At 39.4% G+C, this 19,773-nt stretch overlaps 1 protein-coding gene across 2 annotated transcripts in view; it reads right to left on the reverse strand.

Annotated features, from left to right (window-relative positions):
- The window catches only part of zmynd10 (zinc finger, MYND-type containing 10), a 41,797-nt gene that overhangs the window by 2,430 nt on the left and 19,594 nt on the right, over positions 1–19,773 (reverse strand). For both annotated transcript variants that reach the window (XM_078414426.1, XM_078414427.1), the window contains exons 6-11: positions 17,775–17,863; positions 16,180–16,283; positions 13,996–14,168; positions 5,300–5,425; positions 3,628–3,749; positions 779–904 (exon numbers count right to left, since the gene is read on the reverse strand). In XM_078414426.1, coding sequence (XP_078270552.1) covers positions 779–904; positions 3,628–3,749; positions 5,300–5,425; positions 13,996–14,168; positions 16,180–16,283; positions 17,775–17,863 — 740 coding nt within the window. The remainder of the gene's footprint in view (positions 1–778; positions 905–3,627; positions 3,750–5,299; positions 5,426–13,995; positions 14,169–16,179; positions 16,284–17,774; positions 17,864–19,773) is intronic.

Below are 19,773 nucleotides of genomic sequence, written 5' to 3' on the forward strand. Positions count from 1 at the left end.
TAGATGGCCAGAGACAGCATTATGTCAGCTTTAGGAAGGTAAAGCTACATGGGTTCTGCTAGGAAGATCAAATGAGAATTAACCTAGCCTATACGAGGAATCCAAAGAAGATGCTTAGCATGTTGTTTGCCTGCTAGAAATCCCAAGAGATACGTTTGATGTATCTTATAATGCTTTGAGCTGCTGAAGCCTATCTTTGCTAGTTTATAGCTGATACCCTCTAATCCAGGGAGCATTCAGGTAAACCTCTTCTACACCTTCTCTAAGGTCTTCACACCTTATAATGCAGCAACCAGAACTACACACAATACTCCAAATGTGCCCTAAACAAAGTGCTGTAAAGTTGCAACATGACTTCCTGAAACTCGTATACTGAATAATACCCTGATTGATGAAGGCAAGCATACCAAATGTGCCTTCTTCACCATTCCATCTACTTGGATTGCCACTTTCAGGGAGCTATGACCCTAAAATCCCTCTCTACATCAATGCTGTTAAGGTTCTTGCCATTAACTGTACACTTTCCCCTTACTTTCAACCTCCACAAATACACCAGCTCACACTTGCTCCGATTAAACTCCATCTGCCATTCTCCAACCGTTTCTACAGCTGATCAACATCCTGCCATATAATTTGACAACCTTCCTCACTGTCCACAACTCCACATTAGCTTTGAGCAAGAAGTAACATATAATTTTACTTTGATTTTCTTGTAGGAATTGACCTAGCAAGCAAAGAATCATTTTCTCACTGAGCTATTTAAATTTGACCCTCTTACCTCGCACAGTACCATTCAATCTGGCATCGGGAACAGCGCTTTGCTGCCTCTACTCCACAAAATCCACATTTTGGGCGCTCTGGAATTAGATTGTCCATCACATCCAGATTGTAAGTTTCTGCCAATCTGTGCATCAGAGAAGGATACTTATGTTTCATTGTGAGATTCTGCAGCCTGAATTAATTTTCAGTTAAACAGCTTGATAATGACATTAACAAATATGGCAATTTGTTTCATAGTTACACCTCCAATTCTCCCTGGTTCGTATTTTGTGTAATTTAGTTCTGATCAGCAAATATAGAAGATAGATACAATAAGCTGGAGTAACTCAGGGGGTCAGGCAGCATCTGTGGAGAAAAGGAATACGTGACGTTTCGGGTCGAGACCCTTCTTCAGACTTGTGGTAGAAATTGAATGTCATTTATGCATTGATGGCCACCTGTGAACCATTGACTATTCACAATATCAGTGCAGGAGGAATTGCAATCGACAGAAATATATTTTCCCACACTGATTAGTGATTATAAAGCATGAAAGTCAGAGAGTGTAAAGAATTATTGCATTTTAATTTCATTTCTGGGTCAATTGATCAGTTCACCTTAAACTAAAGGGATTTTCTCCAGTCTCGTAATTATTAAGGTCCTAGTTAATGAGGTTATTCAACAACCAGCAATAGTGGGTATTGAACCGAAACTCTATCCTGTCTTTGAAATTTTACTATTTGCACAAGTAACACCAGAGTAGTTAGCATGGAAGTGAAATCTCAAATGTGTTATTAGGATGTACTCTTTAAAAATTGCATTAAATGTACCATGATAGGTCAGGATAAAAGGAGCTTGGGTCTGTCTCCATCAAATATTGTGCTGGAATTGGAGCCATCATAAGTGGAAAATGGAGTCGAGACAGACATACAGTCCTTCAAGCAAATTTGAATTACTCAAGCTATTGCCTCATCTAAACTTCAGTTTCCTGCCGATCAAACAAAAAGCGGGTCTCATTTTGCTTCAGGTGTAGGAAAGAACTGCAGATACTGGTTTAAATCGAAGGTAGACACAAAATGTTCAGTCTGAAGAAGGGTCTCGACCCGAAACGTCACCCATTCCTCTCCAGAGATGCTGTCTGACCCCCTGAGTTTCTCCAGCTTTTTTGTGTCTACGTCATATTGCTTCATCTAAGCAAGGAGGCTTGTTTCTTGAAGGTTTTCAATGTCTATCATGGAAGAATACGTTTTCTAGCCCGTATTTTCACCGTGCATACAAATGTATTTAAAAGGAAACAAGTTTGAAGATCATGTTTGAGACTTAAAATTAAAAGAACAAACTATTTCCTTCTATATGTGGTCTTTTCAACTAAAGTTGAGAGTGAATGGGTTGAGTTAAACAGCATTATTAAAACTTGTTATGTGGCTACATATTCTGAACTAAAATGGAAAATGAATAAAACTACAGATGTAGGTATCTGAAACAAAAAATAAACTGGTTAATGAAGGGTCTTTGAGCTAAAACATTAAGTGGCTTCTATTACCAATATTGCTGCTTGACTTGCTGAGTTTTCCCACCAATTCTAATTTTTTTTATCATATTCTCATCCAACATTTGTTGTTAACTAGATGGACGTGGACCCATTGGATCCAAATCTCTCCCTAGAGCGTTCCTGCGGGTACGGCAACCCCCGTTGGGTGCAAATCTTTCCTGCGGGCCCGGCAACTCTCCGTGTAAACCTCTCCAGCGGCCAGCAGCAGGAGAGCTCCTCCCCCCCCCACCCCCCTCATTGGCTGCCACTCCCGTCACTTGTGCGGGCCCCACACCCCCTCCGCGCGGCAAACCTCCCCCAACTGCGCATGTGCGGATGAGGCGGCCATCTTACATAAGTATTAAAGTTTTAAAAGTGATATCTAAATCTCTCCTGCAGGTCAGGCAACCCTCCGTGCAAACCTCTCCTGCGGGAGCAGCAAGCCCGGTGGGTGCAAGCCTCTACTGTGGGCCCGGCAACCCTCCCCCAACTGGCGATCCGTGGACCTGTCGCCAGCCGGGAAATGTCCCCCGGGACTGTGGGCGGGCGAGGGGGGACAGGGAAGGGGAGAGGGAGCCACTCACCTCGGCCCCGTGCGGCTTGCGGCGAGCTGTGGACCCGAAACCTCTCCTGCTGCAAGCGGCGGCGGCGGTCATCTTATTTGACCCTCTGCCGCTGTGCTGCAGCACGGGAGGAAGGTCAGGCGCGGGGAATGCTGGGACGGGTGCTATTCCTCCCAGTGGGGTGGGGGGGCAGAGTGCATTTGTTAAAGTTTCAGCCCGACGGCTCAACAGTCCGTCCCCCCCCATTGTCAGCCACTCCTGCCACTCTGGCGGGTCCCGCCCCCGGCAGCCATCATGCCCCCCCCCCTCATTGGCCGCCACTCCCGTCACTTGGGTGGGTCCCATTGTGACGTCGAAAGCGGCTGATCGCCAGGGTAAAATGGTAAAGTGATTTTTTTTTAAATTTAAAGTATCAATGACTTTAAAAATATAACATCAATTTGAATGAAACTTCCTCCAGCCCACCCCAGGACAATGGTGAGTAAGGTGGGCCTTAAATTGTCACGCTATTGTGTACCGTTTTGGCTGTATTTCGGGATCAAACAAACTGACAAACCAACAAGATGAGAGTTTTAGTAATATACAGATAGTACTATACTGATTTGAAAATACATTTCTCTGTATTCCATAATAAAAACCTGTTGTTTAATGTTTAGTTCCTCTCAATACAACCCTCTACATAATTCTAGCACTGAGTAAATACAATCTCTATGTGTATAGAACCATATCCTTAATTTTAAGTCCAGAAGTGAGACAACAAACTTTCAATCATACCTGTGTGCCTGTTGAAGCAACTCCTGCTCAGAAGGGTTAAATGCAGTTTTCACTTGGTGCTTGGCAATAGCTTTCCATTTGTTTGAGTTCTCACGAAAAATCCTATCTCGGATTTCAGGAACCTTGCAGCAGAAAGGAGAAGGAGACAAACGTAAAACGTAAACATCATATCAAATTAAATAGCACAACGATTGATGCATACATCTTTTGGTACATAATACTCACCTTAATAATCTGTGGAATATTTTTACTCATCTCAGAATCTAACCAATTAATTGCTATGCTGTTTGCATGGATTCTTCACAGAAAGATGCTTCAATGTTCTTGACACAATATTAATTGAGAAGGCCTCTCATCTCATCTCATCATTAGAGCTATCTCCTTATTAATAAAGTCCATGTTTGAATCCAAAATATCATTGTCATTAATTGAAGATAGAGGGTGACCAAAAAAGATTGCCTTCTTACTTCCTTATGAAATCAGCTTGCAGCAGGAATATTGCTGGCCCAGTCTAATAATTTAGCAAATACATTAGATTGAACTGGAGATTCCCTAGTGTGTTTATTGGAATTTTCTGGGCAAGTTAACCAAACTAATCCTGGTCCATTGTTGATTATAAGTTCACGATGAATAACATGTTTGGTAAAGTAGGATGGATGAAAATACTCCCAAGTGAGATTCATATCTCAGGCACAAATAATTTCAGAAGCATGGAACTCTAAAAAATTTCTTTAGGCCAAAATAGTGATTGTTAAATCACAGTTTCTGTTGCTGAATTAAATAAAACATTAGAATTTATAATTCAGGTTCTATTTTTAATACCAAAAGCAGACTGCAAATCAAGATGATAAATATTGTGTCCCAAACAACCCAAAGAAACATAAACCTTTTTTTTTTAAAGGGCACAGTTCAGCTAAATGACAACCCACTGTGGCAGGAACAAGACTTGACATTGTCATGCAATCTTGGTGACAAGGGCTTCAAATAATAAGCTAAGCATTTTTCAAAAACATGTTTAGAGCCTTATAATTGCATCTGGACTAGAAAGGTTAAATACCTGGCAGAAAATGTGTAAAATATAAATTAGCAAACACCAATGAATATTCTTTCAATAGAAGAATCAGAAACCGTTTCCTCTATGAAATCAAATATTTACCAAGCTATCTGCTAATAATAACACTACAGTGCATCAGTCAATCTTGATGCCCATTTTGAAACTAACTTTACTAACTGTACAAAATATATACACCACACAGGACTACAACTAACACTGGTAATCACGTATGTGGGAATTTTCTACTCTAACATTATACGTTGTGTGTCCACGTCTACTTTACTGAATAGTACACAAAGGGTCCCTTGTAACACATATGTGAATTCAGCTTTGTGTGAGCAGACCATGTAAATCGTATGTAATGGAAGCATTTCTCCGTACCCAATTCCTGATGTAAGTGAGAAAAGGTTTTTCAAATTAAGGAGAAAATCTTTTTTAACTAGTCCAGGATAGGTATATGACAAAGACTTTGGAAAAAAAGATTTGGATATAATAATTTTATCTTTATAAAATTAATGCTATAATTGTCATTTATAGGAGATTCGGTTTATTCAAAAGTTGTTGCCTTTCAACCACTTTTTATGGTGGTGAATTGTAGCATAACATCTAACATCTTACCTGTTCTAAGATGAGATTCTTCTTTGGCAGAGGAGGATCTACCATGGCAAGATGGCTTAGAAAGCGTTGTAATTCCACCAGGTTGGGTAGCTGATCAATGAGAACTTCAGTTAGGAATCCTTGAAGCTGAAGAATAGAGAATATTGTTGTGGAATATTTCATTCAAATAGCTGAATGTGACAGTAGATCATTAGGGACCACTAGAATTGGAATCTGTTTATTAAACCTCATAAATCACAAATTTATGTAAACTATTGGCTGTGAAGGTACACAATATGCAACTTCCCACCAGAAAGGAAAGTATATGAATGAATGAATTATATTTTATTGTCACATGTACCTAGGATACCTCGCTCGGTACAGTGAAATGCTTTGTTTTGCATACAACCTAGGCAATACACATGTCGAGAATGAACAAAAGTACAGAATCTACTACCCCCCCACTTCCCAACCCCCGCCAGTTCCCCCTTCGTCTTTAGCGGCCCTCCACCGGGTTTGCCTTTGTTCTCGGTGGAGGTAAAAGGGAGGGGACTAAAAGAAAGCTTAGAGTGACATTCATATTTTTAAGATGTGCCAAAATGTTCCACTGCCAAATGAATAAATATTCGCAGTACAACCATACAGTAAGCAGTCATAGAACGATACTGCCAAGAAACAGGACCATCAGCCATAAAGCACATGTTTATGCTCATCTCATTTCTTTTTCCTTCATTCCCATCAACATTCTCCCACCCCACCTCCATCGCAGATTCTAACACTCATCTACCCATTGGGTCTGCCAAGGCCTACCAGATCCCCCCTTCCCTTTCCCAAACTGACCTTTCTGTCCTCCATTGCCTGAGTGAGGCCACACACAAAATGGAGGAACAACACTTCATATTCCACTTGTGTTCACCTCTTATCTGCCACACTTTGTCATGCCCCTCCTCTCTTCTAGATCTCTTCCATCGCCCCCCCTACAATCAGTCTCAAGAAAGGTCCCAACTCAAAACATCACCTATCCATATTGCCCAAGATGTTGCCTGACCCGCTGAATTACTCCAGCACTTTTTTAAAATAAAAGATCTGCATTTGCTTGTTTGCACATATTGGGGCTGTTTTATTTTGTCCAATTAATCAACCAACCAACCAACATGTTTTAGGTATGTGGGAGGTAACTGGAGCATAGTGGACAACATAAGTGCAACTGAAAGTTCTGTATGTAGTTTTGGAAACAACCAGGATCAATAGTAAGTAATGATGGATGATAATCCCTGCTTCGCTCTACCTTTGCTGTACCTATTGTACTTGTTGTGTAGGAAAGAACTGCAGATGCTGGTTTAAATCAAAGGTAGACACAAAATGTTGGAGTAACTCAGCGGGACAGGCAGCATCTCTGGAGAGAAGGAATGGGTGACGTTTCGGGTCGAGACCCTTCTTTAGACTTAAGTTTGGCTGATTTTATTTTGTATAGTATTATCTGATTTGTTTATAGAGTATGCAAAATAAAGCTTTTCACTGTAACTCGGTATATTTAACAATAAACCTGAACTTCTGCAGAATAAGAATACAGAATAACCGTGCTTCACGTCGCTGCATGTTCAGGGCCTGTGGTGTAGCTTGAACCAAACCACTGCGATAAGCTTGATAGTGTAGACAGTGAGTACTAGTAAACAGTAATATTGTGCAACACACATTTTCCACAACAAGATATCCACTATCCTTGAAAAACCCACAATGACGCTTCACTGAACCATTAATAAAGGTTCGTTGATTGTTAGCTTAAGGGAAACAAGAGATATGGTAGTAGAAAAAAAATGGCAGTGACATTAAAGATCAGCCACGATCTTATTGAATGGCGAGCAGACACGAGGTCTGAATGGCCTACGTTTGACTCTATTTGGTATGTTCTTATTGTACATTTATAGCCTGTAAAACCCTTCTCCAAACTTGAAAAGATAAAGCCAAAAATTAAATGCAGAATCAATTAAACATTTGGGAAATAATGAAGAGTTCATATATCTACCACATACAGTGCATTCAGAAAGTATTCAGACCCCATCAATTTTTCCACATTTTGCTACGCTACAGCCCTATTTTAAAATTGATTAAATTCATTTTGTTAATCATCAATCTGCACACAATACCCCATAATAAAAAAGCAAAAACAGGTGTTTAGAAATTTTTGCAAAATAATTAAAAATAAATAACTGAAATATCACATTTACATAAGTATTCAGTACTTTACTCAGTACTTTGTTGAGACACCTTTGGCAGCGATTACAGCCTCAAGTCTTCTTGGGTATGACGCTACAAGCTTGGCACACCTGTGTTTGGGTAATTTCTCCCTTTCTTCTCTGCAGATCCTCTCACGCTCTGTCAGGTTGGATGGGGAGAGTCGATGTACAGCTATTTTTTTTTTATGTTGAAAGACTGGAGCGACTAGGCTTGTATACACTGGAATTTAGAAGGATGAGAGGGGATCTTATCGAAACGTATAAGATTATTAAGGGGTTGGACACGTTAGAGGCAGGAAACATGTTCCCAATGTTGGGGGAGTCCAGAACCAGAGGCCACAGTTTAAGAATAAGGGGTAAGCCATTTAGAACAGAGATGAGGAAAAACTTTTTCAATCAGAGAGTTGTGAATCTGTGGAATTCTCTGCCTCAGAGGGCAGTGGAGGCCAATTCTCTGAATACATTCAAGAGAGAGCTAGATAGAGCTCTTAAGGATAGCGGAGTCAGGGGGTATGGGGAGAAAGCAGGAACGGGGTACTGATTGAGAAGGATCAGCCATGATCACATTGAATGGTGGTGCTGGCTCGAAGGGCCGAATGGCCTACTCCTGCACCTATTGTCTATTGTCTATTGTCTATTTTCAGCTCCCTCCAGAGACGTTCGATCGGGTTCAAGTCCGGGATCTGGCTGGGCCACTCAAGGACATTCATAGACTTGTCACGAAGCCACTCCTGTGTTGTCTTGGCTGTGTGCTTAGGGTCATTGTCCTGTTGGAAGGTGAACCGTCGCCCCAGTCTGAGGTCCAGAACGCTCTGGAGCAGGTTTTCATCAAGGATCTCTCTATATTTTGCTCTGTTCATCTTTCCCTCAATCCTGACTAGTCTCCCAGTTCCTGCCGCTGAAAAACATCCCCACAGCATGATGCTGCCACCACCATGGTATTGGCCAGGTGATGAGCGGTGCCACTTGGCATTCAGGCCAAAGAGTTCAATCTTGCTTTCATCAGACCAGAGAATCTTTTTTCTCATGGTCTGAGAGTCCTTTAGGTGCCTTTTGGCAAACTCCAAGTGGGCTGTCATGTGCCTTTTACTGAGGAGTGGCTTCCATCCGGCCACTCTACCATAAAGGCCTGATTGTTGGAGTGCTGCAGATATAGTTGTCCTTCTGGAAAGTTCTCCCATCTGCACAGAAGAACTATGGAGCTCTGTCAGAGTGACTATCGGGTTCTTGGTCACCTCCCTGACCAAGGCCCCTCTCCCCCGATTGCTCAGTTTGGCCGGGCGGCCAGTTCTATGAAGAGTCTTGGTGGTTCCAAAGTTCTTCCATTTAAGAATCACGGAGGCAACTGTGCTCTTCTGGACCGGCAATGCTGCAGAAATTGTTTTATACCCTTCCCCAGATCTGTGCCAGATCTGTGTCTCGGAGGTCTACAGACAATTCCTTTGTCTTCATGGCTTGGTTTTTGCTCTGACATGCACCGTCAACTGTGGGACCTTATATGGAGAGGTGTGTGTCTTTCCAAACAATGTCCAATCAATTTAATTTACCACTGGTGGACTCCAATCAAGTTATAGAAACATCTCAAGGATAATCAATGGAAACAGGATGAACATAAGCTCAATTTTGAGTGTCATAGCAAAGGGTCTGAATACTTATGTAAATGTGATATTTCAGTTATTTCTTTTTAATTACTTTGCAAAAATTTCTAAACACCTGTTTTTGCTTTTTTATTATGGGGTATTGTGTGTGCAGATTGATGATTAAAAAAATGAATTTAATCCATTTTAAAACAAGGCTGTAAAGTAGCAAAATGTGGAAAAAGTGAAGGGGTCTGAATACTTTCTGAATGCTCTGTATAGTATCTCATAGAACTCATGCTGAGACACAAAGGAAACTGTTCATGACAGTAAAATAAACACAGTTTGCTTCTGAGATGGTAATCTGCCAGCAAATGCAAATCTCCAGGTGAATTGATGCTCACCACATAAAATCTTGAGCTAGGTAGCAAAAGAACAAAGTACATAAATATTCACCTGTCAGCGAGTGGCCACAGAGGTGGTTGTTATCTAAATCTCACCCATTTACCCAAAGGAGTTCTGCGCAATCACTGTTGGACTATTCGTTACATGGTGCATGGCAAGGAACGGTATTTGGTCCATTCATCAGAAAACTGATGATTTTTGCAATAATTACTTTCCAAAATTATATATTATAAAACAATTGGGTATGACTGTAGAAGAATGCCATCAAAGTCATTTTATGGCAAAAATTAGCCACTGAAGATGAAACAAATCAGAAAACACATTCTGGAAAGAATAGTCAAGTTTGATTTGCAAGCCACTCGGGTATAGGTCCCCCAGTAGTTATTTATCACTTCAAATATATATTTTTAATGAATTTGTGCATACTTGTCTAAAAACAGCCAAATTTAAATTCATGCATATTCCCTTGAAAGCAATGCTATTAAAATACAAGAATGTAGCTGAAAATATGCAAGAATACCTCCATCTGCTGCCAATAAGTGGTCATTACAACCACCAATTTTAGAGAGAAAACTTTGGGATGGGAATTTAAACTAGATTCATATTCAACCTCCCAACATTGACTGATGGTTCACAAATTCAGTAAATTCCAGTAAAGGAATGAGAAAGATGAAAATGGCTAACTTAGGAATTTAAGGATAGTATCAAAATGAAAAAGCATATAAAGTTGAAACAAGAAACTGCAGATGCTGGTTTACTAAGGAAAGACACAAAATGCTGGAATAACTCAGAGGGTCAGGCAGCATACCTGGAGATTATGCATAGGTGACATTTTGGGGATCCTTCTTCACACTGAAGTCTGAAGAAGGGCCCCGACCTGAAATGTCACCTATCCATGTTCCCCAGGGATGCCTGACCTGCTGAGCAACTTCAGCATTCTATGCCTTTTCTATCAACAATAACCGATAAGCAAGGGGCTATATGGAGGGAGGAACTTAAACAAATCTCGATCACTTAAATGGCAGGGGAGGCTTAGGAGTTGACCGGCTACTCCTGCTGTTGTTTCTTATGTAATTGAAGCGAGAACCTCCAGCTCTTCCTCTCCCCCATCCCCAACTTTCAGTTTGAAGAAGGGTCATGAGCTGAAACGTCACCGATCCTTTTTCTCCAGAGATGCTGCCTGACCCGCTGAGTTACTTCAACACTTTGTGTTTATCTTTCATTTTTTCTCCTTCCAGCTCAGAGTAACTGAACTTATGACTTCTATCCTTATAAAACCGTAGCACAATCAGAAGGAATAGCAGACTTTTTAAAAAAATGTAATTTAAAAGGTTTAGATTCAAACGATAGAGAATTATTAGAAAGGGAGATTACGATAAAGGATATTGAGGAGTCTATTGGTTCTTTAAAAAACGGTAAAGCAGTAGGACCAGATGGTTTAGGCTCCGAATTTTATAAAAAATTCTATGATTTGCTTAGCCCACGTTTACATAGACTGTATGAGTATATATATACTCAACAGAAACTTCCAGATACTTTAAATGAATCTATAATAATACTGATTCCTAAAGCTGATAAAGATCCGGAAGACCCGGGATCATACAGAGCAATTGCACTTTTAAATACAGATCAAAAAATTTTAACTAAAATACTAGCGAATAGATTAAGTACGGTGATGAATAAATTAATACACCCTGACCAAACAGGCTTCATTCAGAAACGATACTCATACTATAATCTAAGAAGATTATTTAATATTATATATTCCAAGAGAATTATTAATGAAGATCTAGCAATAATCTCACTAGATGCTGAAAAAGCATTTGATCAGGTTGAATGGTCTTATTTATTTTTGGTGATGGAAAATATGCAGCTAGGGGAGAAATTCTGTACATGGATAAAACTGTTATATACAAATCCCACGGCTAGAATATTTACAAACCAAAGGTTGTCATCGAAATTTAGCCTAGCTAGAGGTTGTAGACAAGGATGCCCGTTATCCCCATTATTATTTGCGCTTGCTATTGAGCCACTGGCAGAAAGAGTTAGGGGGCATCCGGAAATACATGGATATAACACAAAGGACACAGAGAACAAAATTTCTCTATATGCAGATGACGTATTAATTTACATCACAAAACCAGAAATTAGTATTCCAAACTTATTAAAGCTAATAACCCAATTTGGATCACTTTCAGGATACAGAATAAATTGGAATAAAAGCGAAATTATGCCAATAAGGGAACATAACAAACAGATAATACAACAATTTCCATTTAAAATAGTAAATGAAAAATTTAAATATCTAGGTATCTATGTAACTAAGATATATACATCATTATTTAAAGCAAACTTCCCCCCGTTACTGAACAAACTACATAAGAATATTCAATACTGGAAAACACTCCCCATCTCAATGGTAGGCAAAATTAATGCCATAAAAATGATTTTTTTACCGCAAATATTATACCTTTTTCAGACAATTCCGATATATTTGACAAAAAACTTTTTTAAAAAATTGGACTCTATTGTTAATGATTTCATCTGGGATTATAAGAATCATAGGATAAATAAAAGACACTTGTGTAAATCAAAAATAAATGGAGGCCTGGCTTTACCCAATTTTTTGTTTTATTTCTGGGCAGTTAATATTAAAAATATGAATTTCTGGTTGGAAGAAATAGATCTTCAACCAGACTGGTTAAAAATGGAAAAGGAAGATTGTTTGCCTTTTGATATTGGTTCGATATTATTTGCCACGTCTAAATTAAACAAAAAAATTTATAGGGAAAACCCTATAATATTTAGTGCTATACGAATTTGGAAACAATTAAAAAAGACATTAAAACTAGATAATTTATCGCTTTTTCTTCCAATTGTGAATAATCCTTTGTTTAAGCCTTCATGGTTAGACCGGGGATTTACACAGTGGAAGAATTATGGAATTAAAAATATGGGACAACTTTATAAGGAAGGCACCTTTCTGACATTTCAGGAGTTGCAACAGATTTATGGTCTTCGTGGAAATGATTATTTCAGATATCTTCAACTTAGAGATTACGTAAAGTCGAACTCCCAAAATTTTCAAATTAGAAATTCAGAAATTCTTGACGAATGTTGGAACAAACATCCTAATACAGAAAAATTAATATCTTATATATATAATATTTTATTAGACAGTGACATGCCTTCTACGGATTTATATAGACAAAAATGGGAAAAAGAATTAAATCAAGTAATAACGAAAGATACTTGGGAAGAAAGTTTGCAACATATAGATCAGTGTTCACTAAACGCCAGACATTCTCTAATACAATTTAAAGTATTACATAGGTTACATTATTCCAAAACAAAACTACATAAAATTTTCCAACATATTTCACCTAAATGTGATAAATGTCAACATTTAGAAGCTACATTATCTCATATGTTTGCAAACTGTATAAAAATTAAAAAATTTTGGGTAAATATTTTTAGTATAATATCTAAAATAACCAGCACACAATTGGACCCAGATCCAAAATTAATTATACTCGGAATATTAGAATTAGAATTAAATAAAACATTCAGAACAACACAAAAAAACTTTATTGATTATAGTTTAATAACAGGAAAAAAATTAATTCTAAAATTTTGGAAAGGCCCTACGGCCCCCACAATTAAAATGTGGATTATAGAAATGACGGAGACCTTAAACGTGGAAAGAATCAGATTTTCCCTGTTGGACAAACAGGAATTATTCATTGAAACATGGTCTCCTTTTATTGATTACTTAAAGGGTCAGAATAGTTCAGCACAGGAACCTGACTAGCACTCGGACTAAAGAATGAATGAAATGCTATACTTTGGAATGTACGAATATATCTCGAATGAAGTTTTTGTTATTTTAATAAATTTTTCCATTCTTCTTTAACTAATTTTTTCCTTATTTTTATTTTTATTTTTTTTGTTTTTAGTTATTTTTTCTTTTAAATTGGTTTTTGTTTTTAGTTTTCTTCTCTCTCTTTTCTTTCTTCACTTCATCTACTTCGTTAGCTTTATTTAGTTTATATAAAATAAATTAAAAAAAAGGGGTAAAAGGTATATAATAATAATTGACAATATTATCAATTCAAAAATGTATGACTGTAAAGATGTAAACAGGTTATGTACCTATCCCCAATAAAATTTTATTTAAAAAAAAATAAAAAAAAAAAATAAAATAAAACTTGAGATCAATTATTTCAGCAAATATCAAAGAATGAACTGGAAACCACTCTTGCCAATGTATCTCAATTATTGGCTGGATAAATATTGATAGAGAATTGGAGTAATCATTCCCTGTTACCTTAACTACATGGGATAAATAAAACAAGAGTAAAGCGCCCAAAGAATATGCAGAGGGGGAAAAAACACCCACACAATTCATCCTAGTATACCAACGAAAGTTTATATGTGAAACTATTTTTTTAGACCGATTAACCAAAATTGGCAAGCAATACCTTCTGATAAACTATACCTTAAGCAACTGTGTTTTGTTGAAGTTGTTGAAATCATAACTCTTCTGGCAATCAGGCCTCAGCAATAGGTTGTACAATGCAATCCAGACCTGTCCATCCACTTTTGTTAGTTTTAGATGATCTTCAAGGGGCACCGTATACCACTTGCCATCAGCATATTTCTGTAATTCACCTATTGGGACACAAATACATTCAAAGAAGGGGAAGCTATTTTAGTAAAAGTTGCAGTATTATAATATAAAATTTATATGAAGTAAATAACAATATTGTGAATGACCAGAGTAATATTTTGGATATTACATTAATTAATTATTTTGTCCAGGGAATGAAGAGATTTGCATGTTGGTTGAAGAAAAGGATGTTGTTCAAATTACCTTGCATAATCACCAGTAGACCAGAACAATTTATAACAGCTCTGGATTAATCTAGCTTAATTAGATGGTCGGTGGAATAAAGAACGCTGAACATTGAATAGCACAGTAACAGGACCTTTAGCCCACATTGTCTGCATTGACCATGATACCAATATAGTTAAACCCATTTGCTTACAAAAGGTCCATATCCTCCTGTATCCTGCCTGTCCATATGTCTATCTGAATGCCTCTTAAATATTGCAATTTTATCTACTTCTATCACCTCCCTGGCAGCACATTCCAGGCATTTACTTTGAGAACAAAACAATCAGCCCCATCTTTGCCACTCACAATTTTTATGCATTTTTATCATGTCACCCAGTAGCATCTGACGCTCCAGAGAAAACAATCCACATTTGTCCAGCTTCTTATAATGAATACACTCCACTCCATGCAACATCTTGTTGAAGATAGACACAAAAAGCAGAGTAACTCAGCGAGACATGCAGCATCTCTGGAGAGGAATGGTTTACATTTCGTTTCGAGACCCTTCTTCAACTTCTACACCCTCACCAAAGCTTCCACATCTTTCATATGGTGTGGCAATTGGAGCTTCATACAATACTCAAAATGTGTCCTATAGGCCACTTCCCTGCCTTTCATAACTTTGAGACGATTAGGTTTAAAATTGCATGTGGGAGATTTACCACACAGGAAACAAAATAATTTAAATAATGCTGCACTCAATTGTCTGTCCCCTATTGCTCACCAATGATGTCCGCTGCAAATCATGTACAGACTTTGAACCTAGAGCAAGAAAATGAATCTGCTGAACTGTCATTACTCTTTCCCTCAAGGAAATGCCTCAGCAAGAATCTTTAGAGACCGGAATTCAAAAAATGTATTTGAAAAAAATCACTTCAGAAAATCTCTTTTCTTCTGCTGTTTATAATTTTCTGAATTAATTAATTTCTCATTTATACTACATCTGTTTACTATATATTGCACAAATGTTTTCTATTCAATTATATGATACAGGCATTGTGGCCAAGGTCAACAGATAATATCTACTCTTAATTACATTTGAGAATTATAGATAGGTCATTTGATTGAAGGAGTCCATTTGGACCATTGAGTTTCTCTTTGCTCAAACAAGAGCAATCCAGCTAGTCTCACTCGGATACCCTCTTCCTATAGCTCTGAAAATGATTGAGACTCAAAGTAGGGATGGATTTTTGTTTTAATTTTACAAAACAATACAGAGTTTGATTTTTTGTGTTTGATTCATTTGGCATGATCAAAATTTCATATTTTCCTACAGTTCCAAGAACATGAAAGTAAGGCTTTAGACATCCGTAGGAAGGATGCATGGAGAAAGCATAAGCACAGGAACACAATTTCGTAAGTGAGTAAATGTGAGATAAAACCCTACTACAGAGCATTGCATTCAAGGTTTCAGAGTCACATAGTTGTGCAGCACAGAAGTGAGTTCCTTCACCTATCGCATCCACCTTTTTGCCCATCTACAATAATTCAAATTTTCCACATTTGTACTGTATCCTCTGCGTAATTACCTCAAACACAGATTTTCAGTGATTACTCATTAAGGAAGGGAAACAGAATCCTTAGCATTCTGAAGAAAGGTCCCATCCCAAAACGACACCTTTCCATTTTCTCCAGAGATGCTGCCTGATCCACTGAGCTACTACAACATTTTGTGTCTACCTTTGGTATAAACCAGCATCTGCAGTTCCTTTTTATTGGAATCCTTAGCATGTTTGGATTGTCAAAATAACCCACTGTTGTAGCAGCTAACATCAGGACATTTACCTTTGGAATTGTATCGCCTCCAGGGGCAATGATCCACCAGATGAACCAGCAGGCAAGGCACATTGTGGGTGTTCAGCAGCCGTGTCTGAACACTGATTGGCAAGCTTGACGTAAAAAGACACAATATACAATAAAGTTAAACAAAATAGCATCACTAATGAAAACCAGATGTTCACATACGCAGTCGCCCATCTTATTGCAGAGTTATTACAAGGATTTGGCTGGGTTATTCAAATAAGGAATTAAGGAATGGGCGGCACGGTAGCGCAGCGGTAGAGTTGCTGCTTTACAGCGAATGCAGCGCCGGAGACTCAGGTTCAATCCTGACTACGGGTGCTGCACTGTAAGGAGTTTGTACGTTCTCCCCGTGACCTGCGTGGGTTTTCTCCGAGATCTTCGGTTTCCTCCCACACTCCAAAGACGTACAGGTATGTAGGTTAATTGGCTGGGTAACATGTAAAAATTGTCCCTAAATTGTGTAGGATAGTGTTAATGTACGGGGATCGCTGGGCGGCACGGACTTGGAGGGCCGAAAAGGCTTGTTTCCGGCTGTATATATATGATATGATATGATATGATAAAGACTTGCAAATATATATAACTTTTTATTAACTGGGAACATTTTGAAGTGCTTTACAAAACCTTGAAATATAGTCACTGTGGAAAATAAACCTGTTCATTTGAGCACAGCAGGTTCCTATAAACAGTAATCTAGTAACAACCAGACAATGGGAAGATCTATTATGCACAAATCAGTTTGAGGAGTTGTCTTCAAGTGCATGCTCCACATCTTGATTCAAAATGACATGTTAACTATCTAAAAGAAAACTGATGCAACTGCAAAGAACCAAAAATGCCTAGAACTTTACATATGGTCTTTAATGTGAGTCCTAAGATGTTGCAAGGTGCTTCAAAGGAGAATTATTAAATAAAATTTGAGGAGTTAGGATGTCTTATGGAGTATAATTTATTTCCACTTAGAGGAAATATAAAGATTTAGGCCAAGGGACTGAAAACACAATCACCTTTGAGCAACTATGAAAGACAGGAAGGTGCAACAAATCTAATTTGAGGATCCCAAGAACTCAGTGCTTAATAGGGTTGTATATATCCCAACCAAATAAAGTCATAAAAGTCTTCATGAAATGCTGCTCGCAACAATGTGGTTACACAAGTATAAATAGGTACAGAATATAAGAGCTTTATGGTGCACAAAGCAAAAAAATGACAACACCAATCAACTGTGTTGAAAAAAGCAAAATCGTAAATATAGTTCACCTTTTAGCACCAACCAGGTGCTAAATTAACAACTAATTAAATGAAGCTATAATACAATCATATTGCTGTAGAAATGACATTAATGATGACATTAGAGAGCATTCTGAAATAGTTAAAGGAGCATGATTTTTGACATTGAGAGTGTTTCATGGGATAAAATTCTGGGATATCATGCTTTCAATTCCCGTATCAGCATCTCAATGAGCACAAAATTGATACTCTTTCTTATGTTAGAAAAGTTTTTAAAAATTCAATCAGCTTCTAAATGTGATCCTTCATCAACAATCAATATTACAAACAATGATCCTGTTACTCACCTGTCAATGTGATCAGTTATATAGCGAAGAATGGAAACAGCCTTTACCGAGATATCAAATTCCAAATCTTGACTCTGCTTTTTCAATTCCTTAATTTAAAAATAACACATTTCAACCATACATTTTACCTTTGAAGCAGAAAACCACAAGGAATCCAAGCTTAAGTTCATTCACTAGTCATCAGGATTTCCAAAATTTATGAAGAACAAGATGGATTTTGAAAGACAACATCTCTAACAGCTCTAATCTTGCTGGTCCATTATCATTTGATAATTAGAACATATTAGTAATAATTAAATATCCGTACTACCCTGTGCTCTTGCTACATTCTTCCTTGTTTGATTCCAACGAGACGGTGCTGAAGCCTGGCAATCCTTTGCTTGCCGGCCCCAACGGATCTACTTACATCTATCACAATCATTCTTCTCTTTTGCATCTTAATTCTAAGACTGTCGGAATTACTAACAATGTTCCTTTAAATCCACAAACACAATTGTCCCGGCAGACCCATTGTCTCTGCCTGCTCATGCCCCACCGAACTTATCTCTACCTACCTCGACTCCATCCTATCCCCCCTGGTCAAATCCCTCCCCACCTACGTCCAAGACACCTCACACGCTCTCCATCTCCTGGATAACTTCCGGTTCCCAGGTCCCCACTCCCTCATTTTCACCATGGATGTCCAGTCACTCTACACTTCCATCCCCCACAAGGATGGTCTCGAAGCCCTCCGTTTCTTCCTCGACCGTAGAACCAGCCAATCCCCATCGACCAACACTCTCCTCCGCCTAGCAGAGCTGGTTCTTACCCTCAACAACTTCTCCTTTGACTCCTCCCACTTCCTCCAAACCAGAGGCGTAGCTATGGGCACTCGCATGGGCCCTAGCTACGCCTGCCTCTTTGTCGGGTACGTCGAACAATCCCTGTTCCAGACGTACACTGGCCCCATCCCCGAACTCTACCTCCGCTACATCGACGACTGCATTGGTGCTACCTCTTGCACCCATGCAGAACTCACTGACTTTATACACTTCACCTCCAATTTCCATCCTGCCCTTAAATATACCTGGACTATCTCTGACATCTCCCTCCCGTTTCTGGACCTCACCATCTCCATCACAGGAGAAAAATTAGTGACCGACATTTATTACAAGCCCACCGACTCGCACAGCTATCTGGACTACACTTCTTCCCACCCGGTCCCCTGCAAAAAGTCTATCCCCTACTCCCAATTCCTCCGTCTACGCCGCATCTGTGCCCGGGATGAGGTGTTTCAGACTAGGGCTTCCGAGATGTCCTCGTTTTTCAGAAAACGGGGCTTCCCCTCCTCCATTATAGACGAGGCTCTCACTAGGGTCTCTTCTACATCCCGCAGCTCCGCTCTTGCTCCCCATCCCCCCACTCGCAACAAGGACAGGATCCCCCTCGTTCTCACCTTCCACCCCACCAGCCAGCGGATCCAACATATCATCCACCAACATTTCCGTCACCTACAACAGGACCCCACCACTGGCCATATCTTCCCATCCCCTCCCCTCTCTGCATTCCGCAGAGACCGTTCCTTCCGCAACTCCCTGGTCCACTCGTCCCTTCCTACCCAAACCACCCTAACCCCGGGCACTTTCCCTTGCAACCGCACGAGATGCAACACCTGTCCCTTTACCTCCCCCCTCAACTCCATCAAAGGACCCAAACATTCTTTCCAGGTGAGACAGAGGTTCACCTGCACCTCCTCCAACCTCATCTATTGCATCCGCTGCTCTAGATGTCAACTCATCTATATCGGCGAAACCAAGCGCAGGCTCGGCGATCGCTTCGCTGAACACCTGCACTCGGTCCGCATTAACGCCACTGATCTCCCGGTGGCCCAGCACTTCAACTCCCCCTCCCATTCCCAGTCTGACCTCTCTGTCATGGGCCTCCTCCAGTGCCATAGTGAGGCCCGCCGGAAATTGGAGGAGCAGCACCTCATATTTCGCCTGGGCAGTTTGCGGCCCGG

This window comes from Rhinoraja longicauda, chromosome 17 (assembly GCF_053455715.1).
Source record: "Rhinoraja longicauda isolate Sanriku21f chromosome 17, sRhiLon1.1, whole genome shotgun sequence".
NCBI lineage: Eukaryota > Metazoa > Chordata > Chondrichthyes > Rajiformes > Arhynchobatidae > Rhinoraja > Rhinoraja longicauda.